Genomic DNA, 12351 nt, shown 5'->3' with positions numbered 1-12351 from the left:
CACAGAATAGTCAATTCAAACTGCGACAACCCAGATTCAGGCTGGACATCAGGAAAAGCTTTCCCACTGTCTGAGCAACACGGCAGTGGGACCAGCTGCCTGGAGAGGTGGGGGCCTCTCCCACACTGGAGGCATTCAAGGGGAAACTGGGCAGCCCTCTGAGTGGGACGGTGTGACTTGGTGTCCTGCAACAGCAGGGGGTTGGACCTGATGACCTTCTTGGCCCCATCCAGCTCTACTATTCTCTGATTCCATGGTTGTATGATTCATTCTCGGAGCAGCGCCCACTGGTAGGGCAGGGAGCCAGATGAAGGCCGCAGCTCTGGTTCACTTAGCGACGCGCCACCCAAGGCGAGGCTCGCACGCCCACTGGAAGACACACTCCTCTGTCAGGTGACCACAAGCCAGGGCTGTCCACGTAGAGGTCCCCGGAAAAGTGAAGGCTTCTCAAAGGGAGCTTGGAGGGTCAACAGGGCCAGCCTTCCCCAAGACACTAGTCCCTCCCACTTAGCCGTCTCTCTCCTGCGGCTCGCCCTGGCCCACCCGGCCCTCTACCGGCATTTGCCGAAGAGGCTTGCCTGGAGGCAAGGGGGCCTGGGGTGGATGCCAAGCCCCCCGTGTTGTTGGGGAAGGCCGGCAAGGTGCGCGGAATGGGCTTCTGCTGCCGCCAGGGCCTGGGAAGCCTGGCTCTCCAGGGCCCCCGATCGCGAGGCGCTCTGACCCTGCACCAGCCGAGAGCAGCTCCAACGGGCCCCTTGGGAGCCCTCCTCCCAGAGAGCTCACAGCTGGAGCGTGCAGGCCGGATCCTTCCACATGTACGGGGACGCCTGCCGGGGGCTTCACGGTCACCTCCAGCAGCACAAACGCTACATCCTGCCTTTTTCCCACCAGCAGAGCACCCACGGCAGCTGATGTGAGCTCCTCTTCTCCATTTTACCCCCACAACTACCCTGCGAGGTAGACTAGGGAGTCAGGGACTGGCTCAGAGTTACCCAGTGAACTAGCTGCACAGCCAAGCGGGGGCTCGAGTTCAGTACCCCCGAACTGCCACAGCACACCGGCTGTGCGTATCCATTCTGCCGCCCTGGCGCTGGCCGGAAGGAGGAGAGGGAGAAGATGAAAACCAGGAGATGGGGCGTGCAGAACCGGGGCGTCCGTGCCAAGGGGCAGATCAAGCCTAACACACCAAACTGAGTCGCCCCCAGCCCCATGGTCCACAGTGCTGGGCTGCAGAATACGTATGCAGCTCAGTCCCCTGGATGTGACCCCCTCGTGGCCCCGCATCGCGTCTGGCAACACTTGGAACAGACCCAAGTCCTACCAAGCTCTTAACTCAAAGGTGCGGCTTACCTGGTTGCGGGAAGGACTCCTCGTTTGTTAATGTACTGGACAAGATGAGGACCAAGGCATCCTTGAACTGGTCAAAGTGGACCTTCAAGAAAAGGAAAGAGAACATTTTCAGCACTTCGTAGAGAAAGAGACACGGGGTATTAGTTCCCTGAACAGAGTTCAGTCTGCACTCCCTTGCCCAGAATGATAGCGGTGAGAGCCAGGGTGCCACAAAGGTTAAGAGCGCAGTGCTGGGACTCAGGAGATCCGGGTTCGGGTCTCCGCTCCGCCATGAAGCCCCGAGTGACCTGGGGCCGTTCACAGACTCTCAGCCCAACCTACCTCACAGGGTTGTTGTTGTGGGGAGAAGACTGAGAGCAGCTGGGCGAGAATGATCTAAGCCACCTTGAGATCCTTGGCAGGAAAGCAGGCCAGACAGAAATATAATAAACAAACAACTAGTCTTTATATAGTCCTCAGGGTCTTCACAGGCAAAGCTGCAGCCCAGTCGCCATCCTTTCGAACCTTGTTATATCCCTGCCTGAGAGCAACACTGCTGCAGCTCCAGACACCTCCTCCATCCATTCCCTCAAAAGATACATTCCTTCTCGGCCAGATATTTGGAAGTGCCTTTCTGAATACCTCACGATGCCCTCTTTCCTCCTCCATTCCTCTGTTGTTTCCTCATTTTCAAATTTTAGATTGGAAGTTCCTTGGGGCAGGGACCTTCTTGTATTTTCTAACGCACATTGCACACCAAGCGTGCTAGATAAATAAGACTGTTACTCTGTTCCCAAGGCACAACCTGGTTACTCCCAGTCTCCTGGTGCAGAAGCAACCAAGAGTTATCTGCAGTATGACGATTTATTGTGGCATAAATTCTGCTCCGGGGTTGGGTGGATGACAGATGCCCAGATATTTTGCATTTCAACTCCCAGAAGCCCCTGGGCCACTGGTGAGGGATGCTGGGAGCAGGAATGGGAACACTAGTTCTGTTTGAGACCCCCGGGCTTCTGTCAGTGTTGCCTCGCCGCTCGTCTCATGCGCCATTCCTGTTTGCCATCCCCGCTCAACTATGCACATACGAGAGATTCACACAAACGGCACAACAATCAAAGGGGAGATTTGCATAAATCTCGGCAAATTTGCACAAAGCTTCCTGCATCTGCACACACTTCCTCTTTAGAATAAAGCATGGCCGATTTAGCTTGCTGGGAATCATTGAGCAAACCAAACATGGAAGCAAGAAGGAGATGCATCCAAGCTCGTGTTGAATAATTCACCATTTTTCCAGGCAACACACAGAGTCTGGGCCTTTGAACAGAAGAGGCTCATGAGTTTTGCAAGCAAAACCAAAATCAGCATATATCCTTAGCCCGGAACGGAATGCAGGACCTCCTTCTTCTCAGCCCTGCCTGGTCCACAAAAGCCTGTGTTACGATACACCCCTCGAGTCTTTGAGGTCTTTAAGCTGGAATGTGGTGAGGTTTTTCACTAGGTTGGAGGCACAAAGACCAGGCCCCTTCCAAGCACCCCGCTGTGAAACGGTGATGGTGGGTCCCTTGGTGTCCCCATCAGTGAGTCTGTCTTACATTCTGCTCTTGCGCTGCATGGACTCCAAACGGGCCACAGATCCACAGGAGAAGCAGGCAGGATGAGACGGAGCGTGGCTGTTGCATTGCATGGGGTCCATCCGCCCAGCCGGGGCTTCTGCCCTTGTGGAAAGTCTGGACGAAATGTGTCGGGCACTTGATAGGTCGGATTCAGGCTGGCTGAAGCTTTGCTTCTTTTGCTCTGTGCTTCGGAGCTGCCTGCCTGCATTTCCCCTGAGAGAGTAGGGGGTCAGGGAGGACGCCAGGTATACCTTCATATAGCAGGTATATGGAGGTATAGCCAGTGCTGCCTTCAGGGCCGGAGGCAGCATGGTCTGGAATAGCGGCTGGAGGGGCTGGAGGGTGGGTTTGCTCGGGGTATGCTCGCACCTCAGCGCCCAGGCCCCTGCTATGCATTTGGATGCCTCCAGGTGGGGCCAGGGAAGAACCCACCTGGAAGCCTGGACAGCCACTGCCAGTCAGTGTGGACAGCACTGGCTATGTGGCCCTTGAGGGAAGGCAGCGACTGATGTCCTCATCTCTTCGCGGAGGCATCCGGTGGGAATGAGGAAGCTGCTTTCAACAGATCTTTGCCTCTTCCTATATTCTTAAGAGACTGAGAAACGGATCAGGAGGCGTCTGCTCCAGATCTTGCCTGTGCCGTGGGTTAGCGGGGTGGTATTCAGTGGCAAGACACCCTCCCACATCCTCACCTCCCCGCAAACGGAGGGGGAGGAAGACGGTGGCCAGGGCTGCGACTGCTCATCCCATTTACAGTCCACCTTCTTCCTCTTGCAAGGAACTCCAGGTAGCTCAAGCACTCCTCCTGCACCTCTCGATTTTAACCTCACAACAACCCTGCGAGGCGGCTGAGCCGGAGAGTCAGTGGCGGCCCCAGAGCCCCCCAGCAAGCTGCATGGCTGAGCGGGGACTCGCACCAGGCCTGGCTGTGACCCGGCCCCGGCTGTCTGGATGACAGTCGCGAGCCAGCCTGCAGGGCGGTTGCAGGGACCACAAAGGAAAGCCCTCGTCTAGCAAGACTGCCGCGCACTGCAGGAACGCGATGTGCTGGCGCTGGGCCTCCCCCCTCGGACACGCCTGCCGGAGTTCGTGTGTGGCATCAGATGTTCGGGGATCTTTGGGTTTTGCTCTCATCTGTGCGCACTATTTAGGGCTTCCCCGTCCAAATGGCAAATGCTTTGCGGATATAAAAATACCGCCGTGCGTGCTTCTGTACAGTATGTGCAACTGGTTCCTATTCTCCCCCCCCCCCCCGATGCCGCTGCCACCATTAATTCCAAACTGCCACACTATATTTATCCTCTTTGGAGAGACTTTCCCGGGCTGACGCCCCACCCCTCCAAGCCTCGCTTGCTGCTCAGGAAAGGCTTTGCCCAGGCAAGCTTCAAGCACCTCGCCAGCTAATTGCAACTGGATGGATCATTTTGCTTGTTTGAGATTTCCGGCGCTGGCTATCGGCAGCAAGTGGCTTTCGTGCCACATCAGGCCCCTGGGCTCTACGGAGACGGGTGCCGTAGCCAGAAGCCTGCCAATAAACAACTTTCGTGAAGCGGCGTGGAAATAAAAAGTCCACCAGTGAAATCAAGAGGGAAACCACCCTGCTTCTGTCAAGGGCAGAAAGCAAAACCCACTCGGGTTCAGCTGTCTGAACGGAAGGCTCACCGAGGTTTGGCCCACGGCAGGTGTCAGAGGTCAACATAGTGGGGCTCCTGCTGGGGGGCCCACTGACCCCCCCCCGGATTCCCCCTCTTCTTCCCCTTTGCAAACTGCTTGCTCATCTGCCAATTGCCCCCAACCCAAATAATGCCGACGCCACGAAGGAGAGCAGAGGCGGCCAGGGCCGGCTTCCTCCCCAGATCGTTGCCGGTGGCAAGGATGAGAGAGGAAGAGGATCAAGAGCAGCGGGCTACGGTGGGAAGGAGGCCAATTCACGGAGGGAGGAGAGTCTGGGGAGGGCTCACCCCGAGCCCGCAAAAAGCGGCCTCCAGCCTGCCCAGAATCCAAGCGCAGGAAGGCAGGTCCCGCCTGACATCTTGCTTCTGGGTGGCCCGCAACCAAAAGGCACCCTCCCTTGGAAACTCGGCAGCCAGCGATCACACCGAGAAGCCCCCCGACGGCTACTCCAGCGCGCCGGTTGATCCAGTCCCGGGTGACCTTGCCAGCCACCACCACAAACCCATCGCCCAACGAACGACTGGGCAAGGATCAAGCGTGCGAAGGAGGTGCCCCCACACCTGGCTGCCCCTCCCCGGTCCCAGGCGTAGCAGGCGGGACTGACCTTCCACAGTCAAGGCGCTTCAGGGTATGTGGCTGGACCCGGTTCTGCCCAGCCTCATCGCCCACGCGCCACCCCAGTTCAGAGGGGAGTGAACAATTCCGTTGCTTGGCCAAATATTCTGAGATGGGGGAGCCAACCCCCCCTTCCTTCTGCATTAATGCCCTTCTGACACAACAGCAGGGTGCGTCCTCTCTCTTTCCCAAGCCTTTTTCCCGTGGTGTTACTGGCCTGTTATTCTCCATCTCTGTTGCCAAAACATGCTGGCTAGTGTGTTGAGTTTGGAGCTTTTTTATGGGATTACAGGCACAATCCTGTGTCTGCTTGATGAGAAAAGAGGAGTACGGCTTCCAGGGACACCAGCCAGCACAGTGTACCGAGGACTGCCCCTAAATAACTTTTACTGGTGTTCTGTTTCTTCCCCCATTTCAAAAGAAAAGGGAAGCCAGTGCCGGCCAGTGACCTGGAAGGAGAGCTTGGAAGCCACTGTGGGTTCTTGTAAGAGGAAGGAGGTGAGCTGTAAGTGCAACATAATCACAATACTGTACTTTATTGCAAAACCGTTTTCAGTGAAGTCAGATGCACTTGTACTGGTGCCGGCATTTATCGTTTCCCTTTATGTTAGATTTGAGTCTTCCGGTCAGCTGCTGCGTTTGTAGCATTCTAAGTTTGTTTGATTTTGTACCTTGCGGACCGAATGCATTTCATAAAGGAAGGGGGAAGGGGAGCTTAGCCCCCTAAGAGCCACTCACCACGTCATAGAGCAGGGCCCCCGGATCAGTTACACAGAGGGGAGACCTGTCAATCACAGGGCAACTCCCGCCCCCGATATGCACCCAGCACCGCCTTGCTGATCTTGTGTCCTCAGATGTGTTGGACTGCAACCCCCATCATTCTCATGAAATTCCGCACTGGCAGGGAATGATAGGCATCGTAGTCCAATGCCTTTGCCAGGTGGCTGCCCTGCACGGCCTAGCCAAGCCCAGACAGCCATTCTGCTGGACTGCGGGTGTCTATGCCAGCTGTCTCCTGCCTAACATCCTCTAGACGAGTTGGAATTCAACCCCCGGCATGCTGTTTGGGAATGATGGGAGTTGCAGTCCAACTCGCCGTAATACACAAGTTGAGCAAACGTGTTTTTTGTAAACCAAAAACACTCCTATAACGTATCCCTTCCTCAAAGTGATGCTGCGCCACCGCCTTCACCAGTTGTATGAATGTCACTGACTGCACATGTACAGACACATGTACGCAGGGGGGGGAGCACACGTGTGCGCGCACGCATCCCTCTCTGTCGATTGCAAGTCATTAAATTCCTCTGTTTTGAGCACACATCAAGCCGTTGCCATCCAGCCATAAAGACCTCAGTGCGCATCACAAGAAGTAATTAAAAGCTGTCTTGGGAGTCTGCTCAGTGAAGAAACTTTGCACCAACGGCCTCATTTGCACATTAATTACTGCCATTCATCCTACAAATACTTCAAAATGCTAGTGCTCTTTTCAGGGAGGGGGGTGGATTTTGCAGCAAGCACAGAATTTCCCTGATTAAAAAAATACCTTGACATTTAAAGTAAATTAGCATGACTGCAAGAGCAGGGGGAGATTAGGCAGGCTGCTGAACAGTATTACAAAGATCATGTGGGGAAAAGTGGGTGGGATCCGCTTCTCCCGCCCCCAACACTTTTCCCCCAGGAAATCCATCCAGAGAGGACACCTCCAGACATCTGGCAGAGAAAATCAGCTGCCCGCAGTTCGGCGACTTCAGAACTGACCGGCCACTCCATCGAAAGCCACTCCGAGCACTGACAGCTTTGCAGAAATCTTATCAACGATAAGCCACCTGTCAGAGGTAATAAAATGACCCAGAGAGACAGTGTGGCGTAGTGGTTAAGAGCACAGGCCTGGGACTCAGAGGATCCGGGTTCGAGTCCCCACTCGGCCATGGAGCCGACTGGGTGACTTTGGGCCAGTCACAGACTCTCAGCCCAACCTACCTCACAGGGTTGTCATTGTGGGGATAAGATGGAGGAGAAGGATGCAAGCTGTCTTGAGCCCTTTGTAGGAAAAAGGCAGGATATAAATTGAAGGAAAAAATACTAAATATTTTAAACTGCTGTATGAACAACTTGGCCACAAGGCGCTTTGAAGTATTCATGGCAGCAGTCTGCAGGGTCCCCGCCAGGACCCTCTCGGCACCGGCATCGGTACTCTCACGTAGACCATGCCCAGCTCCATCGCCGCCTCCAAAGAGTTTGGGATGCTCTAACTGAGAAAAGATCCTTCCCTTTCATATGTGCGCCAGCAGCTTAAATGTAGCACACGCCAACAGACCATAGGGGGTCTTGTGAAAATATTTAAACGCTTTCCGCGGAAGGAGTCCCACCTGCTGGACCAATGGAGCCTCACCAACCCGACTCACGTGGCGCCTTCCAAAGAAATGAGCTTACTACAGAACGAATTTTGTGGGCATAGCAACAGAATTATTAGGCTACTACAGGTACTTCTAGGACGTTTCACACCAGCGTTTCCACCAAGCTGTAACTTGCACATAGGATGGAGACTGTCCCAGGCCAAACCATCTCATTTAATACCATCCCAAAAGCACGTGGAGTCGGTCTGACACAGGGTTCGCGTTCTCAGGGGCAAGACGTGGTCACTTGCTTGTGCGAACAAGCCCTCTGTCAGTGGCGGGGACCCACTTTCGGCCCGAGAGCTGGACTGCCGCCTGGGAAAGCTTCTGGTTGCCACATGCCAGAAGTGGACACGGCCCCATGCGCATCTTCCACACACGCCCTTCCCAGCCGCTCCGGTCTGCACCGATCAGCTCTCAGAGGGATTTTACCAGCTCAGCACTGGGCAGAGAACGCGTCTCATTTCCAATCAGCAGCTGCTCAGGGGGAAATGCAACTTGTGCCAGAGGTTTTGAGAGCTTGCTGGGCCCGGACCGTCCTTCCAGTCTTTGGCTCGGGATGCTAAACGCCCTGCTTCGTTCGAGCCTCTGCCCAGACCCGAGGCCTTCACGTCTGCTTTGCACACGGACAGAAACCAGGGCCCCTGAAAGCAAAGCAAGAGCTCTGCTCCGAAGCTGGGATCCCGCCACATTTGCCGAGGTGCCTCAGTGTTCAACCAGTCACTCCGTGAAGGCCGGACTCAGCAAGAGCCCCAGATGTGCTTTCCCAGGAAGCTGATGGGGGACGCCTTAGTCCTGGCCGGGGTTCCATCAGTGAGAAGGAGCAGATGAGGCCATTGTCTTGCGCAACAAAACACTCGTTGTTTTAAAAGGGAGCCGCTCCAGAGAGCCCCCCGCCCCCCGCAGATGCCACGAAGGCAGGCTTCGTCCCCCCCAGCCAGACCCTCTCTGCCCAGTCACTATTTATTATGCAACCAGGCTGAGTTTTAGAACAGGGCAAATGAGGAGAAAGGCGACGCTTGTGCGGGGGGAGGAAGCAGAGCTCCTCTGGGGTTTAGTGCTGGTCCCGAGGCTGCAGCTGCCGCTGGAACAGAAGGCCGGGGGGCAGGGGGGTGTTCGGCACGAAGCAATTTTGCCATGACCGGAGCTCAAAAGGAAGATTAAGAGCTGCGAGTCTAAACCAAGTTTGGGGAGGCGGGTGGGGGAGGCAGAGAATGCCGCGATTCAGCCGGGCAAGAAAAAGTGGAAATCCACCCGTCAGCTTTGCTCATCCGAGACTCCAGCTCCTGGGAGACACGGCGGAGGAGCACCCAAACGTCCGAACCTTGCTTTGGCGGCCCGCCTGAGGCGCAGGAACCCTTCCGAGACACGGGTGCCTGCGCATGGCATAAAAGCAGTGCTCCTGAAGTCATTCCTCGTATTTCTGACCTGCCCAATAACCAAGGCTGAGCACATTTGCGGTCAGTTGGAAGGATTCGCCAAAATCTGCTTGGGAAGCACCTGGAAACTTGAGGGCACTGCCAAACACAGGAATGCTCGGTACACACGGAAACATCCCTTTCTGGCCTGCATGGAAGGGAAAAGCCACTTTGGGGCAGGGCCGTCAGCCCCCTCCTGGGTTGCCCTGCATCTTCCCAATCCTAAACAGGCAGAGGGGGGGCCAGAACCAAGGGGATGCTGTACAGCAGTACTTCTTCCGGGGTTATGAAATGGAGTTATGGGAGGAAAAGTTGCAGACTAGATGACTTCTGGAGCTCTAGGCACTGCCCAAAGTGACACCGAATGGAGGGCTGAATTCCATTTCAGAGATGTTCCCGGGCGGGGGCTGCATCGGGGGGGGGGGGCATGGCCAGAGGCAAAAGGGCCAGGGGCAACCCCCAGCAGGGTACTTTAGTGTACATCTCCTCCCATTCTTAGCTAAGCCCTAGAAGAGGCATTTTCACCTTTCAGAATGGAGAAAAAACTGTGCAGATGTTTTTCACACAAACTTCTGCAGAGTCCGGATTGCAGTATCTTCGTCAGCACCAAACCAACCAGCAGTTGAACAAAAGAGGATGGGGATACAGGAAGGGGGGAACCCCTTGCGGAAGCCCGGCAGCCCCGTCCTGGCCCTCAGGCCTGAGACGAGATGCAACAGCCTTGGTCCGGCAACCGGGTGACACGACCAGCGAGCCTCAGGCTGCCTCCGCCGCCAGGTGCAGCCGCAGCGGATTAGAATTTCACCTGCCCTAGCGGGGAAAACCGAGACAGGCGGACGAAGCCTGAAACCCTCCACTCCAGCTGCATCTTTAATGCTCTTTTCAAAGTGCGTTTGATGTCAGTTCAGCTGGTGCTTCAGAACTCGGAGAGCGAAGCCGAGCCTCTTCTCCATAAGTCTCGCGACTTTTGAAAAGTTGATAATGCTGAAGATGAAGCTGAGCAGATAGAGCAGAAAAGGCACCCACTGAAAGATAGGCTACCCTGGCCTGCAACCCTCCAGAACTCACTTCTGCCAAGATGGTGGGTTACGGCCCACGGGGGGCGAAGGCAGCCGAACGGGTGCTGCACAGTTCGGGTTTAGTATCTTCCCTTTGTTCCTTGGCATCTCTGGGCATCTTGTCCTACAATGTGGCAGCTAGCAGACCGTCTCTGCTGGTTTGCAGTTTCTCCTTGGGCATGCTCTTTTGGTTCTGAGATTCAGCCAAAAGGGGTAAAAAGGGTGCAGTGCAATGCATGTTTACACAGAGAAATTGTCCTACAATTCCCAGCCCCTCAGCCAGGGAACGGTGCGAGCTGTAGGACTTTTTCTGTCTAAAAACGCACAAGAATTTATTGCTTATTTACAGTATCTGCATACCAATCCAAACCCAGGTGCTGAACAGAAAAAGATGGAATCCGATAGAAGAATAAATACAGTATACGAAAAACAAAGCAACATTAAAACTGGGACTGGTCAACAAGGAAAGTGAATGCTGGTGCCCAGCTGAGCGCCTAAGGCTGGGAATTCCCTAGAAAAGGCTCTTCTCCCGAAGACATTAAGCTGGTAAAAGAGAAAGTACTCCTTTAAGTATCCCGATCTCAAGCTGTTCAGGGCTTTGTACTCTGGTACCGGCAACCAGGACCTACCCTGTGATGTTTTGTCAGCAAAGCGGCAGCTTCAACAAGGACTATGCCCTTAAGGCAGCTTCCCAGACCACCGTCGAAACCAAAAGATGCTGAGCCCCAGCAAGCCAAACTCCAAGGATTACGGGAAAGAAACTATGGAAGTTCAACTCGCAGCAGTGGGAACCGCTGGTGCCGCGAGGAGGAGGAAGGGAGGAAGGCGACCTGGAGGAGAGAATGACTGAAAGGCAATTCAGGGAAGGGAAGGGCCACTCTTCCAAAGTCGAGCCATTGCAGCCGCGTGAAATGAGGGACAAGGCTGAAAGAGGTCTTGGACACATGCTTGCGTTCTGACCCACTAAGCCCACAAAGAGAGGCCCACGAAGGGAGCAACTGTTCCGAAGAAAACACAGCGAATGGTTTTGGATGGCGTCCGCCCCGCCGGTCCCTGGGAGCTTCCAGACCAATGATTCCCACTGCTGATCAACCCTGCTCACGGCTAACCCCGAGCCACGAGGGCAGTGGACTTCCCGCGGAGTTGTGCGGGGAGAGGAGTACCGCGCATTTTCTGCATGAGCGCCACTGCCTTTAAGTGTGGCGGTTCCGACGCGGATGGCCAAGTATCCGGCGGCGGAATGGCTCCCGGCTCAGCTCGCTTTTGCAGTGGGAGCAATGGTTTGCTCCCACTGCTCCCTTCGAAGCAGTGCTGAAAACACATCCACGGCTCTTTTGGAAGTTACAGTGGTGAAACCGCACTCCACAGCATTGTCTGGCTCTGTGTAACCCCAACACGCTTCCTTGACGTTTTTCTTATAACGGTGAGCTTCTGGCTCACCTGGGTCCCGGATGGGGCCCGCTGGGGTCCCTTGGAAGGCCCCACCCCTTTCAGAGGCCACGCCCCTTTCCTAAATAGCCCCTCCCAGGTCCTATTTGTCCCTGCTCAAGAAGGCTGAAATGCATCTCTGCTCCTGGCAGGAAGAGCGCTAAGCTGTGAGCGGCCGGCACATGTGGTCTCTGGGCCGCACCCCTTGCCTGCAGCCCCCACTGCCGCTGGATGCGGCCCCAAGAGGCCCAACACCCCTGTCCCAACCCCATTAAAGCCATCATGAAGACGGGCTCTTTCCACTTGGCCCACTTAGCCACCTTGCAAGCATGTAGAAAAGGGCCTTTTCCCCATGACTTTTTGTCTATATATTTCATCGTAAGGGTAGCTGACATTTCAGTTATCTTCATTTTTTTAAATAGTCCCAGAAGCTTGAGGGTGTTCAAGGACAGGCTGGACATGAACATGGTGGGCATGTTGTGAGCAGAACCAGCTGGAGCCAGGGGGTCAGACTAGATGGCCCGGGAGGCCCCTTCTGACTCCCTCTAAGTTTCTAGGTCTATCTCGACTCCCAGTGTTGATTTGAGCAGGTATTTTATGTTCACCCTGGAATTTGGGAGTGGGAGTTGGAGTACAGATATTTCACAGACATGAGATCAGAACAGGCGGCTTGGTCTCCTTGTGAGCATTCCCCGGTGCTCTCTTTGGAAGGCAAGGGAAAGCGAATGAAACGGGGAGGACGCTCAGCTCACAGAATCCCCCAAATGCAGCTTCCAAGACACTAACGCTCATTCCGCCAGAGGAAGTTGAAGAACCCCAG

At 55.1% G+C, this 12351-nt stretch overlaps 1 protein-coding gene across 4 annotated transcripts in view; it reads right to left on the bottom strand.

The window, feature by feature from the left end:
• NIN (ninein) overlaps positions 1 to 12351 on the bottom strand; it is a 99965-nt gene that overhangs the window by 70988 nt on the left and 16626 nt on the right. For all 4 annotated transcript variants that reach the window (XM_044436327.1, XM_044436324.1, XM_044436325.1 and 1 more), the window contains exon 3: positions 1351 to 1432. In XM_044436327.1, the coding sequence (XP_044292262.1) occupies positions 1351 to 1432 (82 nt within the window). The remainder of the gene's footprint in view (positions 1 to 1350; positions 1433 to 12351) is intronic.

The sequence above is a fragment of the Varanus komodoensis genome, unplaced genomic scaffold, assembly GCF_004798865.1.
Source record: "Varanus komodoensis strain SLA01 unplaced genomic scaffold, ASM479886v1 scaffold3, whole genome shotgun sequence".
In the NCBI taxonomy this organism is placed as follows: domain Eukaryota; kingdom Metazoa; phylum Chordata; class Lepidosauria; order Squamata; family Varanidae; genus Varanus; species Varanus komodoensis.
The sequence above is the reverse complement of the archived record's forward strand: the minus strand, read 5'-3'. Positions and strand labels throughout refer to the sequence as shown.